The 14,356-nt window shown below is 44.5% G+C and overlaps 1 protein-coding gene across 1 annotated transcript in view; it reads left to right on the top strand.

Annotated features, from left to right (window-relative positions):
- The first annotated feature begins 8,870 nt into the window (after window positions 1-8,870).
- Window positions 8,871-14,356, top strand: part of chfr (checkpoint with forkhead and ring finger domains, E3 ubiquitin protein ligase) — a 104,909-nt gene continuing 99,423 nt past the window's right edge. The window contains exon 1 of the mRNA XM_043715443.1: window positions 8,871-9,134. Within this exon, the coding sequence (XP_043571378.1) occupies window positions 9,026-9,134 (109 nt within the window). The 5' untranslated portion in view covers window positions 8,871-9,025. The remainder of the gene's footprint in view (window positions 9,135-14,356) is intronic.

Below are 14,356 nucleotides of genomic sequence, written 5' to 3'. Positions count from 1 at the left end.
GGTCTGGGTGGGTTACTCTTCAGAGGGTCAATGTGAACTTGCTGGGCCAAATGGCCTGCTTCCACACTGTGGGGAATCTAAACTGCAATTGATTCAGAAACACAGGTGATTTAGTGGTGGAGGATAAAAAGGAAAAAAAGGTGATTATAATGGTGAAAAAATGTGTATCTCTGGATATAGAAAGAAAATCAGTTTGTCAGCAAGAGGACATCAAGCTAAAAAATTCACCCATGTGTTTGAGATTTTCAGCATCTGAAATGTTTTGCATTTTGTTCCTTTGTAATTTGAGAACAGGGCAGTTCCAAGATTTGAAATGTCAACACCAGATTGCAAATTAAGCAATACCAGAAGCAGCAAGGAAGATAAGATTACTTCATAACTTACTAAACAAAATCCACTAGAGGCATTGATTTGTTTTGATTAAATGAAAGATACTCACAGCACATGCAATTCATAATAACCCTTTATCCCAAAAAAGTGAACTCATACCCAAAGTATAAACAAACTCAACTCAATTTTTCCTTCATTACTTTCGATCATCATAAGTTCAAATACAGGGACAGTAAATCCTTCCCCCTTCACTCCGAACACCGTTATCTCTTGTTTTGTTAATTGTACTCCTTTGGGTATAAAATTTAAAGATGATCATGCTGCCCCCGTATCTACTAAGAAAACTGTATCCTCTTCATGAGGTCCCACGTTTAGATTTATCAAGGGTTCCCGGTGGGTTCCGGAGGGCAGGAGCCCCTGACGCCCCTATTCTTCATCAAAGTTCATAAGCAGTATCGCCCTCTCTTCCCTTTTCAGATCTGGACACTCCCGCTTAAAGTGACCTGTCCTTCCACAGCAGTAAGATCCCGCCTGTAGGGATTTCCACCTTGATCTTTGACCCTGTCGACTAGACCCCCTAACAGGTCCTCCGCGTTCTCTTCCCCTACTTTTTTGCCTTCTGTTTTTGCTTCTCATCCTCTCTCTTTACAAACACTTTCTGTGCCTCTCTCAATAATTCATCCAATGATTTCTCACTCCATCCCTCAATTTTTTGTATTTTCTTTTGGATATCCGGCCATGCCTTAGTTACAAAACGTACTTTAAGGAGGCCCTGAGCTGCTGAATCCTCAGGATTCATACCTGAATACTTTCTCATTGAGTCCCGCAGCCTCTGTGAAAATGCTGAGGGAGTCTCATCTTTCTTTTGTCGGACATCAAACGCCTTTGTTAAATTCTGGGATTTAGGGACTGCCTCTCTGATTCCTTTTATTATTAAGTCCTTGATGTCCTTCATCTGGGTTTGGTCATCTGCCTCGTTGTTCCCCCAGCCTGGGTCTGTATTGGGAAACTTCTGTTCAGCCGACATAACTCCCTCCCAGGGGGGTGTTCTCGTTCCCACAACCTCATAGCTGCTCTTCTGATCATTCCTCTCTCTTCCCCAGTGAAGAGAATACTCCGTCCAAAGTGTATAGGTTGGGATCTAGGAATTGATCTACTTGCTCAGATAGACCCACAGGATCTTCAATAAGAAGTTTCATCTCCTTCTTAAAGGTCCTGACTTTGCCGCTTGTTAAAGGGGCATTTACAAAGCCAATTATTCCCTGCCATATGAGAACTTCCCTGAGAGGGTATACATTTGTCTCTGGGTGTTGTTTCTTGAATTTCGGGAATGGATATTCCTCAACATCCTTTTCTAATTGCTTTACTTCCTTCGTCAGTCCTCCTTTCGGGACTTTTGACCTCACAACCTTCACCCAATCCTCATCTTCCCCTCCCCCCCCGACCCTTGTTCGCCACCAGCCGTCACATCTAACCCAGTGCCATTGGCTTGTAGATCATCAGGTTCATTTTGGGGGGGGGGGTCATATGGCGGGGGCAAATGGTCAAGGATGTCCCAAGGGGGAAGGGGTGCCAGGAGCGACTTTTCCTCCTTTCCTGTCATTGTTTTCATACAATATAAACACGCGTCTCGAATGCCTTGCCAACAGGAGGCATAGTTGGACTCCTCTTTACAGAAAGATTGTTTTTCAGTAACATATGACTTCAACAATTGACAGAACCAATCCTCGTCCGACCTGTATTTCGGTCAAAAGATCAATGGTGGACGAATACTCTCTTTGGTCAAAACAAAACAACAATATTTTATCATAGTTTTCTTATCCTTCTCCCTTGTACAAGAATTATTTTTCCAACTTTTCAACATCCGTCCCAAGGGACTTTCTGGAAGGATGTCTTCTGGGACTTCTTTACCCATTATCCCAGGCGCCTCATTTTTGCTTCCTTTACCTTCCATAGTGGTCAACCTGCCAGTCCCTTAATTTGACAGGTATCACACTCCCAGTCACCAAGGCAATTCTAACTCGAACTCCAATCAAACTTAGGGGACTCTAGCCCCAATCAAACTCAGGGGACTCTAACCCCAATCAAACCCAGGGGACTCTTAGCTGGAAATGTGTTGCTGGAAAAGCGCAGCAGGTTAGGCAGCATCCAGGGAACAGGAGAATCGACGTTTCGGGCATAAGCCCTTCTTCAGGAATGGGGAAAGTTTGTCCAGCAGGCTAAGATAAAAGGTAGGGAGGAGGGACTTGGGGGAGGGGCGTCGGAAATGTGATAGGTGGAAAGAGGTCAAGGTGAGGGTGATAGGTCAGACTGGGGTGGGGGCGGAGAGGTCGGGAAGAAGATCTCAGGTTAGGAAGGCGGTTGGTTCGTCCGGGTGGCCCAGAGGTGCTCTCTGAATCGCTCCGCAAGTAGGCGGCCTGTCTCCCCAATATAGAGGAGGCCACACCGGCTGCAGCGGATGCAGTAGATGATGTGGGTGGAGGTGCAGGTGAATCTGTGGCGGATATGGGAGTTTCCTTTTGGGCCTTGGAGAGGAGTGAGGGGGGAGGTGTGGGCGCAAGTGTTGCACCTCCTGCGGTTGCAAGGGAAGGTGCCGGGAGTGGTGGTTGGGTCGGTGGGGGGTGTGGATCTGACAAGGGAGTCGCGGAGGGAGTGGTCTCTACGGAAAGCTGATAGGGGAGGGGAGGGAAATATATCCTTGGTGCTGGGTCTGTTTGGAGGTGGCGGAAGTGACGGCGGATGATGGGCTGTACATGGAGATTGGTGGGGTGGTAGGTGAGGGCCAGTGGGGTTCTGTCCTGGTGGCGGTTGGAGGGGCGGGGCTCAAGGGCGGAGGAGCAGGAAGTGGAAGAGATGCGGTGGAGGGCATTGTCGACCACGTCGGGGGGGAAATTGCGGTCCTTGAAGAAGGAGGCCATCTGGGTTGTGCGTTTTTGGAACTGGTCAGGAAGATGAGGCGTTCTTCCTCCAACCGTCGTTTTGTTGTGGTCTGACAACATGCCCGAAACGTCGATTCTCCTGTTCCCTGGATGCTGCCTGACCTGCTGCGCTTTTCCAGCAACACATTTCCAGCTCTGATCTCCAGCATCTGCAGACCTCACTTTCTCCTCCAGGGGACTCTTACCCCAATCAAACCCAGGGGACTCTAACCCCAATCAAACTCAGGGGACTCTAACCCCAATCAAACCCAGGGGACTTTAGCCTCAATCAAACCCAGTGGACTCTAACCCCAATCAAACCCAGGGGACTCTAACCCCAATCAAACCCATGGGACTCTAACCCCAATCAAACCTAGGGGATTCTAACCCCAATCAAACCCAGGGGACTTTAGCCTCAATCAAACCCAGTGGACTCTAACCCCAATCAAACCCAGTGGACTCTAACCCCAATCGAACCTAGGGGACTCTTACCCCAATCAAACCCAGGGGACTCTTACCCCAATCAAACCCAAGGGACTCTAACCCCATTCAAACCTAGGGGAACATCCCTCCCAAAGGACTTTCCAGAGGGATGTTTTTCCAGGACTTCTCTATCTGTTTTCCCAGGCATCATATTTTACTTCCCCCGAGGCTCACTGTCTCCCATGGTGTTCAAACCGTCAGTCCCTCAGTTCGACAGGTATCACATTCCCCCCAGACACCAAAGTAATATTTAAAAGTCTCTTTTCTTACCTTGGTCCGTGCACAGAGTTGCCTGACTGCAGCTGTGCCTACTATTCCTCACCTGCCTTATTTTCCTGCCCTGGTTCGGACTGACTCCCCTAGGATCCTTGTCAGTCGACCAGATGGAGCACTCACCGATGAAAGACACAGTACCATTCTAAAAGGAACGGGACGCATCTTCCCAGTCGTCAACAGCGACCACTCCGCCAGTGATGACAGTATCACGGACGAGGCCCCCAATTGTGAGAAACGAAGCTCACTGCCAAATAATTTTAGTCCAAGTCAAATTCCGAAGCAGTCTTTATTCATACTTTCTTGCAAGCCCGGATGACCACAAAGTAGGCACACTTCTGAATAATATTAATACACATTTATACAGTTTTCTATGAGCCTCTCTGTACCTCCTCTTTTACCTCATATGTGACAGTTGTATTGCTCTGTGCAGCTGCTAATTTAATCGCCTTACCACATCTGTCTGTGGCCTGTTGTTAGCGTGCAACCCCCCTTGATAGCTGAGTCTTATTACTTTTGCTGACGCAACATTGGGTCTTATCACTTCTGCACACTGAGTCTTTATGACTTCTGAGTACCTGACTTCTGCAAAAGCAACACTTAGACACATTTTCCACAGTCTCTCGTTCTATAATTAAATGACCACAAGCACCATCTGTTTAGCCTTTCATCCAAGATGTTCCTCCATACCAGGTATCAGCTTAGTAAACTGTTTTTGACTGTCTCCCATGCCATTATATTTTTTCCTTATTTAACGGGACCAAAATTGTTCCCAGTATTCCAAACCTGTGGTTTGACCAGTGCCTTGTACAATTTTAGCAAAACTTCACTATTTTTATATTCTGTCTCATTGGAAATAAAGGCCAACATTCTATTTGCCTTTTCTATTACCCAGTGAACATTGTGATTTAGGAATGAGGACCCTGAAATCCCTCTGTTCTGTGGCTTTCTTGCAGTCTTTCAATGCTATTAGTTACATCCTCAGAGAATTCCAGTAGATTTCTTAAGCATGCTTTTACTTTTATAAATCCATGGTGACTCTGCCAGATCCTGCCACTATTTTCTGAATACTATTAATATTAATTCTTCTATAATGGATTCTAGCATTTTCCACACTACCAACATCAGGCTGAACAGTCTATAATTCCCAGTTTTCTCTATATCTCCTTTTTTAAAAGAGCAGTTACATTAGCTATCTTCAATCTGTAGGAGCCATTCATAATCTCTAGCATCTTGGAAGATGACCAATAATGCATCCACTATTTCTGGAGTCACTTCCTTAGGAGCTCTGGGATGTAGATTATCCGAGCCTAGTGTTTTACTGGTCTTTAATTCCATCAATTTCCCCAACACCATTTCCCTACTAATACTGATTTCCATCAATTCCTCTCTCTCTTACTAATACCTGTGTTGCCCAACATATCTACTGTTATTTGTGTCCTCCTTTATGAACTCAAAGTCAAAGCATCTGTTTAGTTGGCCAGCCATTTCTTTGTTAATGATTATAAATTTTCATTTCTGACCATCAGGGATGTACATATTGTCTTCACCAGTCTGTTTCTGTTCACATACCTATTGAAGTCTTTACAGTCAGTTTTTATGTTCCTCATGAGCTTACCCTCATAATCCAGTTTCCCTTTCTCAATCAATCACTTAGTCCTCCTTTTCTGAATTCTAAACTGCTCCCACTTGTGTATTGCTTTTTCTGACCGATTTGTAAGCCTCTTTCTTGGATGTAATACTACTTATAATTTCCTTCATAACCTTTGTTTGGCCACCTTTACCATTTACCTTTGCACTAGACAGGAATGGACAATTGCTGATTTCCCCATGTGCTGTATAATGTTTGCCATTGCCTTTCCACCATCATCCTTTGAAGTAAAATTCCCCAATCTGTTATAGCTGTGGGAGAAAATACTGGTCCCGGCCTCCCTATGACATGGCCACAAAACAGACAACATAACATGTTGGAACTTACCCACTAAAGCCTACTCACAATGCCTTAAATTGACCAAACCAGCCACTTCAGACATCACACATACTTCAGAACATGACTCACCCAGCCCCAGACCAAGAGGACATACTTCTTCAGATTAACTGATACTGACCCTTACACTCCACAATAGCCTAGCACCTCTGAAGTCCTTAGGGCACAGCTGCTCCTACTAGGAGTCAAGTCTTCACAAAGGGTACCTAGACAAGGAGGCACCAAAGATACTTTGCTCACCCCCTCAACAATACAAACACATTGATACCAGGATGAAGTTAAAAATCACACAACACCAGGTTATAGTCCAACAGGTTTAATTGGAAGCATACTAGCTTTCGGAGTGGCGCTCCTTCATCAGGTGATTGAATCACCTGATAAAGGAGCAGCGCTCCGAAAGCTAGTATGCTTCCAATTAAACCTGTTGGACTATAACCTGGTGTTGTGTGATTTTTAACTTTGTACACCCCAGTCCAACACCTGCATCTCCAAATCAGACCAGGATGAAACCCACTAATAACTACTCCAGCCAAGGATTGGAATCTCCTGAGTCAATTAAGAAACTCATTGTCAGACACCGGACACTCAAATCTTTTCAATGAACGAACTTTATTTCTCTTTGTTGTACAACTCACACCATTGTCTCATAACTCACACTTCATTGTTGTAAGGATATAAAACTCCACTGTATTCTCTGTTCAGGGAAGAAGCCGTGATTCTTTTTGAACAGCCTGTCAGTGATTGTTTCAGTGGGGTTAAGTCTCTTCTGCGATATCGCTGTTTGTTAAATAAATCCCTGTCAGTTCTCAGTCCAATCTGTGTGTTTATGATCTCTGATTAATTGGGCTAAATTCTCCAACAATAGCCAATTCATATCATCTTACCATGTATTTATATTCAGGACCCCAGTCTCAGAATCAACTATGTTAGTCTCCATCCTTGATGAGGTATTCCACTATATTAAGGTTGCCAATCCCCAAGATGCCTCACACAATGCAACTGCCAATTAATCTTTTCTCACCACACAATACCCAGTCTCAGGTGGCTTGTACTCTAGCGGGTTTTTCAACGTACAGTTGGTTCTGCTATAATGCATGTTTCTTCAACGTGAATTGACTTTAACGCAATTGAAGAATTTAGATTGTTATTTGTCGAACGCAAACTTTCCTTACCTGTATTAGGTGTAACATGATTGTGACTCCATTAGTTTAAATGGCACAGCTATTGCACGATTTTCTTTTAATGCGAGTTTTTCTGCCTTCATGTTTTCACAAGACAGCTCTTGGAGACAAGTGAACAAAGGTCCGAGGTCGAATGTCCTAGACCGCTGAAGTGTTCTCCGAATGGGAGGGAACACTCTTCACGGGGAGTTAACAGCTTCAATATCTTATCTAGGCCAACATGGCCACTCTAAAAGATGAGAGACTTAACAAACAATTCAGGTCTTTTTCAATATATAATTTCAGTTACATCACACTGGAAACTTTTGCTATAAATTCTGTGTCTTACAATCTTATTCTCCACAATCACCTGATGAAGGAGCAATGCTCCGAAAGCTAGTGCTTCCAAATAAACCTGTTGGACTATAACCTGGTATTGTGTGATTTCTAACTTTGTTCACTTGTCTCCAAGAGCTGTCTCGTGAAAACATGAAGGCAGAAAGGCTTAAGTGATGCTGGAAGACCATTCATGAGGAATATGCTTGGATGGGAACTTTTGCAGCAACAAGTTGAATTTCAAAGAGCCTTAACCAAGCATAAAGAGCATCTTTTGAGATGAACTCAAGTATTGCACAGGGAAAGAAGCAAAAACTTTGATTTTACTTCCCTGCTATTGATTTCATTAAAATGTGTAGGGGGATGGGGTGGCATGGTGGCACAGTGGTTGACATTGCTGCCTCACAGCGTCAGAGACTTCTCGATTCAAACCTTGGGTGACTGCGTAGAGTTTGTGTGGGTTTCCTCCCACAGTCCAAAGATGTGCAGGTTAGATAGACTGGCCATGCTAAATTGCCTATAGTGTCCAGGGATGTGCAGGCTGGGTGGATTAGCCATGCAAGGTTACGGGACTGGGTATGGGTGAGATGACCTCTATCTGCACTGTAGGAATTTTATTATTCCATTCTGTGGAGATAAATAAATATGTCAGTACCCCTCTCAAACTGCACCAAGAAGTGAAGAATTTTTTTGTCGGGCGGTCTGGGGACTACGTTCACTTTCAGGTGTCGAAACAGAAACTGCTCTGGGAAAGTACCATCAGACCATCAGGTTGGTATTACTTAGGGAGGGATGAACAATGGTGAACAAGAGTTCTGAAGAAGGGTCATTGGACCCGAAACATTAACTCTGATTTCTCTCTGCAGATGCTGTCAGACCTGCTGAGATTTTTGCAGCAATTTCTGTTTTTGTCGTTAATGTGGCTTAATCTGACGGTCACCACACTTCAGGTGATGGGGAGAGGAAAGTTCGTAACCTCATCCCTACGCTGTTGATATTACTTTGCATCGCATAGCCGTCCACCCGACCTCGCTTAATTGATCCCAAACTGGATACTGGCAACAGTGTTGACAATTTCTCCATTCAGCCACAGGCCGTCCTGATGCCGCAATCCCAGGAGGTGCGGTGTGGGGGCAGCAGAGAGCCGGGGGTTTGTCAGGGAGGTGGGAAAGAGGGAAGGCGCGGCTTACGTCAATGCGGTGCGCATTGGCTGTGTGTCTGATGTGATTGACGTCTCGCTTCACCATTCCGAAGTGTCGGATGTGAGCGCGGTCAGCCAATAGAGGCGGGGCGGGATGAAAGGGGCGGGGCCTGGACTGGTGCTTTCCGGTTATGGGGTGGGTGGTGACTCTGAGACTCACCCTGTCAGCTGTGAGGGAGGAGGGGGAGGGGAGTGATACTCCGAGGCCGGCTCGGCCTGGTGAAAGGGGGTTGTTGTGGAGTGATTGCGCGTGTCCTGTCGTCCCTGTTCCTGGGTGTGTGTGAATGAGGAGGTAACCGGCGGAGGTCTGGGCCCGCAGGGAGGGGAGGGGAGGGGGATGCAGTCACTGGAGAGCCAGGCCTGGGGCCGCCTGAGCCGCATCGACAGAGAGAGCGAGAGCCACATCCTGCTCGTGAACAGCGAGTGGACCATCGGCAGGAAAAAGGGTGAGTGAGGCCTCGGGGATCAGGACTGGAGAGAGGCTGGGCTGACAGCAGCTGCTCACACGGCAAGGGGAGGAGAGGATAAGTCAGTTTCCCTTTCAGTAAAACTGGCCTCATTGTCCCCCTGGCAAAAGGAAGCCAGAGTCTTATTTAAAGTTATTACTGACTGTAAATTCTCTGAAGAATAAAGAGCCCCGGGATTGTGGAAGATTGTTTATCTTTAAATTATACATTTCTTTTGAAATTAATTTGTTCCTGATCAAAAGGAAAGGGGCAATAGATTTTTCCATTACACAGGGCAAGGTGAATTAAGTCTTTTTTATTTTGCTTCCTTAGCTTGTTTATAAAAAAAAATGACATATCCTGTTTGCTGGATTTTCCAGATTTCATCCAGGCTCTTGTTATTTAGTAAAACATTTCTCAGCGTTTGAATGTTGAGATGGTTAACTCTCGCAAGTTTGGATGTTCTGAGCTATTTTTTTCAGTTTAAAAAGAAAGAATGTGCATTTTTAAGGCACCTCTTTTGATCTCAGAATGACCCAAAGTACTTTGCAGCGGGAGGTAAGTTTTCTGAAGTGTACTCATTTGCAACATATTTTTGGAACCACAAATCAAGCTCCTACAAGCAGTGGTGTGATGGGGGGGGGGGGAGATAGGAAGGTGGTGGCGGCGGCAGCAATATTAACCAGGAAAATCAAGACAGCTGTCTTATTCTTCAAGTAGTCATAGAGATGTAAAGCATGGAAACAGATCCTTTGGTCCAACTTGGCCATGCCCACCAGGTATGCTAAACTAATCTTGTCCCATTTGCCAGCAGTTGGCCCATTTCCTTCTCAACCTTCCCTGTTCATGTACCCATCCAGATACATTTGAAATGTTGTAATTTTACCAGACTCCTCCACTTCCTCTGGCAGCTCATTCCATACATGTGCCACCCTATGCTTGAAAACGTTGCTGCTTAGGTTCCTTTTAAATGTTTCCTTTCTCACCCTAAGCCTCCTAGTATTGGACTTACCTACCCCAGGGAAGTGTCCATGTTTGTTTACCTTATCTATGCCCCTCATGATTTTATAAATCTCACAAGGTTGCCCCTCAGTCTCCGCTCCAGCAAAACAGCCCCAGCCTGTTCAGCCTCTCCATTTAGCTCAAACCCTCCAACCCTTCCAGCATCCTTGTACTGTAAATCTTTTCTGAACCCTTTCAAGTTTCACAACATCCTTCCGATAGGAAGGAGACCAGAATTGTAAATAATATTCCAAAAGTGGCCCAACCAATGTCCTGTGCAACTGCAACATGACCTCCCTGTTCCTATACACTGCTCTGACCAATAAAGGTCCTTTCTACCTGTAACTCTACTTTCAAGGAACTATGAACCTGCATTTGTTCAGCAATGCTCCTGTCTTATTCTACCTCAGATGGCAAATGTGGTCTTGGTTTAGTATCTGATCCATAACACAACACCTCCAATAATTCAGATCTCTCCTGGTACTGCAGTGCCAAGTCTTTGGTCTGAGACCTGACGCCTCTCTACCTTTTAACTGGGACATGAATTCTTCTACTTTGGTTTAATGGAAAAATTTCTTGCAGCAATATCAAGTATCTGCAGATATACTAATTCCTTCAGCATTGTTCTCCTGATTTTAATGTTCATAGAATTCCAGGATTCTTCTTCCTGACCCTGTTTCCCACATGTCCAAGAAAATAATTGAAATTTCTTTTTGTTTCCTTGTTTACATTTTAAGATTTTTTTGTTTGATCTGATTCAAAGCTAATTGACAATCCTCAAACTGTCTTTCCTGCAGATTCAACATATTTTTAAAATAACTCCATGAACGTGATATTTCAGTTACTGGATGAGCAGCGGTCACTAATTCAAATTCCACCATGATGCAGAGAATGTGAACCCCTGGTCTGGCTTAAATTACATAATACAATGCTGATTCCTGATGCCCTCATGCACCCAGGGATGGGCTTGAAATGAAATGCTGTCTGGCGAATCCTAAATGTCACAGTCCAAGGATGATGGTTCGGCCACTTAGGACTGAAATGAAAAATTTACTCGAGTTCTGAATCTTTGGGATTTTGGAGACTGTTTGAGTATATCATGATAGAGGTGAATGAATGTTTGGGAATTTAAGGGATATGGAGATCGTACAGGAAGGTGGAGATGAGACTGATCAACTATGGAGTGGTTGAATAGTATTTCAGACTCGTGGCCAAATGGCCTACCCCTCATTTTTGTTGAGATATGTTGAAATAAAGGCTAGCATATTAATGCAATACTGCACGTTGTTGGGCTGTTGGAGGCGACATCTTTCAGATGAGACACTAAAATGATGAGGCATTGGCTGGAGAGTACTTTGAAATGCTTGGAGGTCATGAAAGAATGCTATAGAAATGCAATCTTTTTTTTAACTTCTGTCTTGCCTTCTAGGGCAATTAGAGTGAAATAATGTTTGACCTTCTCTTAACTAAGTTATTCCCCTCCACTGCTAACACTCACCAACCCTGAGGCAATTTGTGTTAAAGCTGTACTCCTTTTTCGAATAATTGCATAACATATTGTACAGAGTGTGCTGGTGTTTTGGGGTTGTTATCAGAAATGCCACAGCATGCATTAATAGGTTCAGTCATCAGTCGTTCTTTGTGCCTGTCTGCTGCACTTTGTCCTGATGGAATTGTGAAATTATGAATTGGACTTGAAACCACATAGACAGTTTAATTTAGGTTAGAGTTGTTGAGATATATAATTAAGGTAGGCTTCTGTTATGTTTGTATCTTTTCATAAAATAAATTCTATAGCTTTTTTCTCAACCTATTGGTTGGCAGGAAGCCCACAGAACCCACTTCTTCCTAATTCTAATTAGTGCAGGATGAAATGTTTAAGTTCTGTATGCCCAAATAATTATTTAGAAATTCATAGCTAAAGCTAAAAATTGCCAAGCAGTTGAATGATTTTTTTTCAAAAAAACATTATTCTCTTGGTTGTTCATAGCAAAGAACCACTTTAGTTCCACTCTTGTATGTCTTCACTGAAAGAGCGGAGTGTTATGCTGCCTCTTTGTTGGGTACCTGGAACAGTCCATCTTCCGCAGCTGCACTGGCACATTCCCCACCTTTTCCTCCGCTACATCGATGACTGTATCGGTGCTACTTTGTGCTCCCACGAGGAGGTTGAACAGTTCATCAACTTCAACACCTTCCCACCTGACCTCAAGTTTACCTGGGCCATCTCGGACACCTCTCTCCCCTTCCTGGACCTCTCCATCTCCATTTCCAGTGACCGACTCAGCACGGACATCCACTCCCACAGCTACCTGGACTACCCCCCCCTCCCACCCTGCCTCCTGTAAAAACGCTATCTCTTCTTCTCAATTCCTCCGCTTCCTCAGCATCTGCTCCCAGGAGGCCCAATTCCACCCTAGAATATCCCAGATGTCCTCCAGCACATCATCTCCACTTCCCTCACCTCTACCCGTGAACCCCACCCCTCCAATAACAACAAGGACAGAACCCCCTTCCACCCCACCCTCACCACCCGGATACATTGCATCATCCTCTGCCATCTCTACCACCTACGAACAGACCCCACCATCAGGGAGATATTTCCCTCCCCACCCCTATCTGTGTTTTGGAGAGACCATTCCCTCCCACTCCCTTGTCAGGTTCCCCCCCACTGACCACAGCAACTCACCCTCCCCTCCTGGCACCTTCACCTGCCACCACAAGAAGGGCAAAACCTGCACCCACACCTACCCCCTCATCTCTGTCCAAAGCCCCAAAGGACCCTTCTACATTCGATAGAAATTCACCTGTACTTCCATACACGTCATCTACTGTATCCGGTGCACCTGATTGGGGAGACAGGACGCCAGCTTACGGATCATCCCAGAGAACATCTCTGGGTCACCTGGACTAACCAACCCCACTGCCCCATTGCTGAATACTTTAACTCCCCCTCCCATTCTGCCAAGGACATGCAAGTCCTGGGTCTTCTCCATCACCAAACCCTAACCACCTGACGCCTGGAGGAAGCATGCTTGTCTTCTGCCTTGGGACCGTCTAACCACATGGGGTCAATATGAATTTCACCAGTTTACTCATCCGCATCTTCTCTCTCCTCTTTCCCCTCCCCACCCCCACCCCACCACCACCAAATGTTATCCCTGTCCCAACCTTCCAAGTTGGCATTGCCCTCTTGAACAGTCCTACTTGTCAATCTTCCTTCCTGTCTATCTGCTCCACCCTCCTCTCTGACCTCTCTCTCTTTCACCCCCCTTTCACCTACCTATCTCATTCCCAGCTACCTTCCTCACCAATCTCAACACCAGGTTATAGTCCAACAGGTTTATTTGAAGTACTAGCTTTCAGGCCACTGCTTCAGGTAACTAGTGGGGCAGGATCATAAAATATAGAATTTATAGTAATCTAGGTTTGTTCAATATATTGTTTTAATTGCATGACACTGATATTTTGCTATAAATTCTGTCTTAACTTAAGGTTTTACTTAAACTGTAACTTATCTTGAAGGTGACTTGAAAGATCTGGGATTTACATACTAATGAACCAAAACCTGCAACCCATCCTGAAAGATGAAAGACTGAACAGCAATCTAGGTTTGTTCAATACACCATTGTAATTGAATGACACTGATCTTTTGCTATAAATTATCTTATGATCCTGCCTCACTAGTTACCCGATGACAGAGCAGCACTCTGAAAGCTAGTACTTCCAAATAAACTTGTTGGACTATAATCTGATGTGGTGTGATTTTTACCTTTGTCCAGCCCTTAATGTGCAGAAGACTATATTATGTCTTCTGCACATTAAGTGTAATGTAGTGTTTTGAAGGTCTTTACCCCTTTTAATGGTTCCTTGGGAAAGCTTTCCAAGACACATGTGTAAGCAGCACCTTAGAATCAGTAATGTATCTGTCACAATTAGAACAGAGTTTTTATAGTATAGTTTAAGCATTTGAACAGCTATCAAAGAAAATGCTAATGTTTGACATTAAATGCAATCTTCTGCTGTAACAATCATGATGGATTTCACTAAGTGGTTGACTGGTGTTTAATGGAGTGCTTTCTTTAAAGTAGCACTTTGTGACCTCTAAATCATTTTTTTTCTTTGTAAGCTGGTTATAAATTATGTCTTTGTGTAGAGTTGCTCAGGTGCTGCCCTCTACTTTTTATGGAAACTAATGATTAAAGTTAATAGTGTTCCTC

The sequence above is a fragment of the Chiloscyllium plagiosum genome, chromosome 25 (genome assembly GCF_004010195.1).
Source record: "Chiloscyllium plagiosum isolate BGI_BamShark_2017 chromosome 25, ASM401019v2, whole genome shotgun sequence".
Lineage (NCBI taxonomy): Eukaryota > Metazoa > Chordata > Chondrichthyes > Orectolobiformes > Hemiscylliidae > Chiloscyllium > Chiloscyllium plagiosum.
The sequence above is the reverse complement of the archived record's forward strand: the minus strand, read 5'-3'. Positions and strand labels throughout refer to the sequence as shown.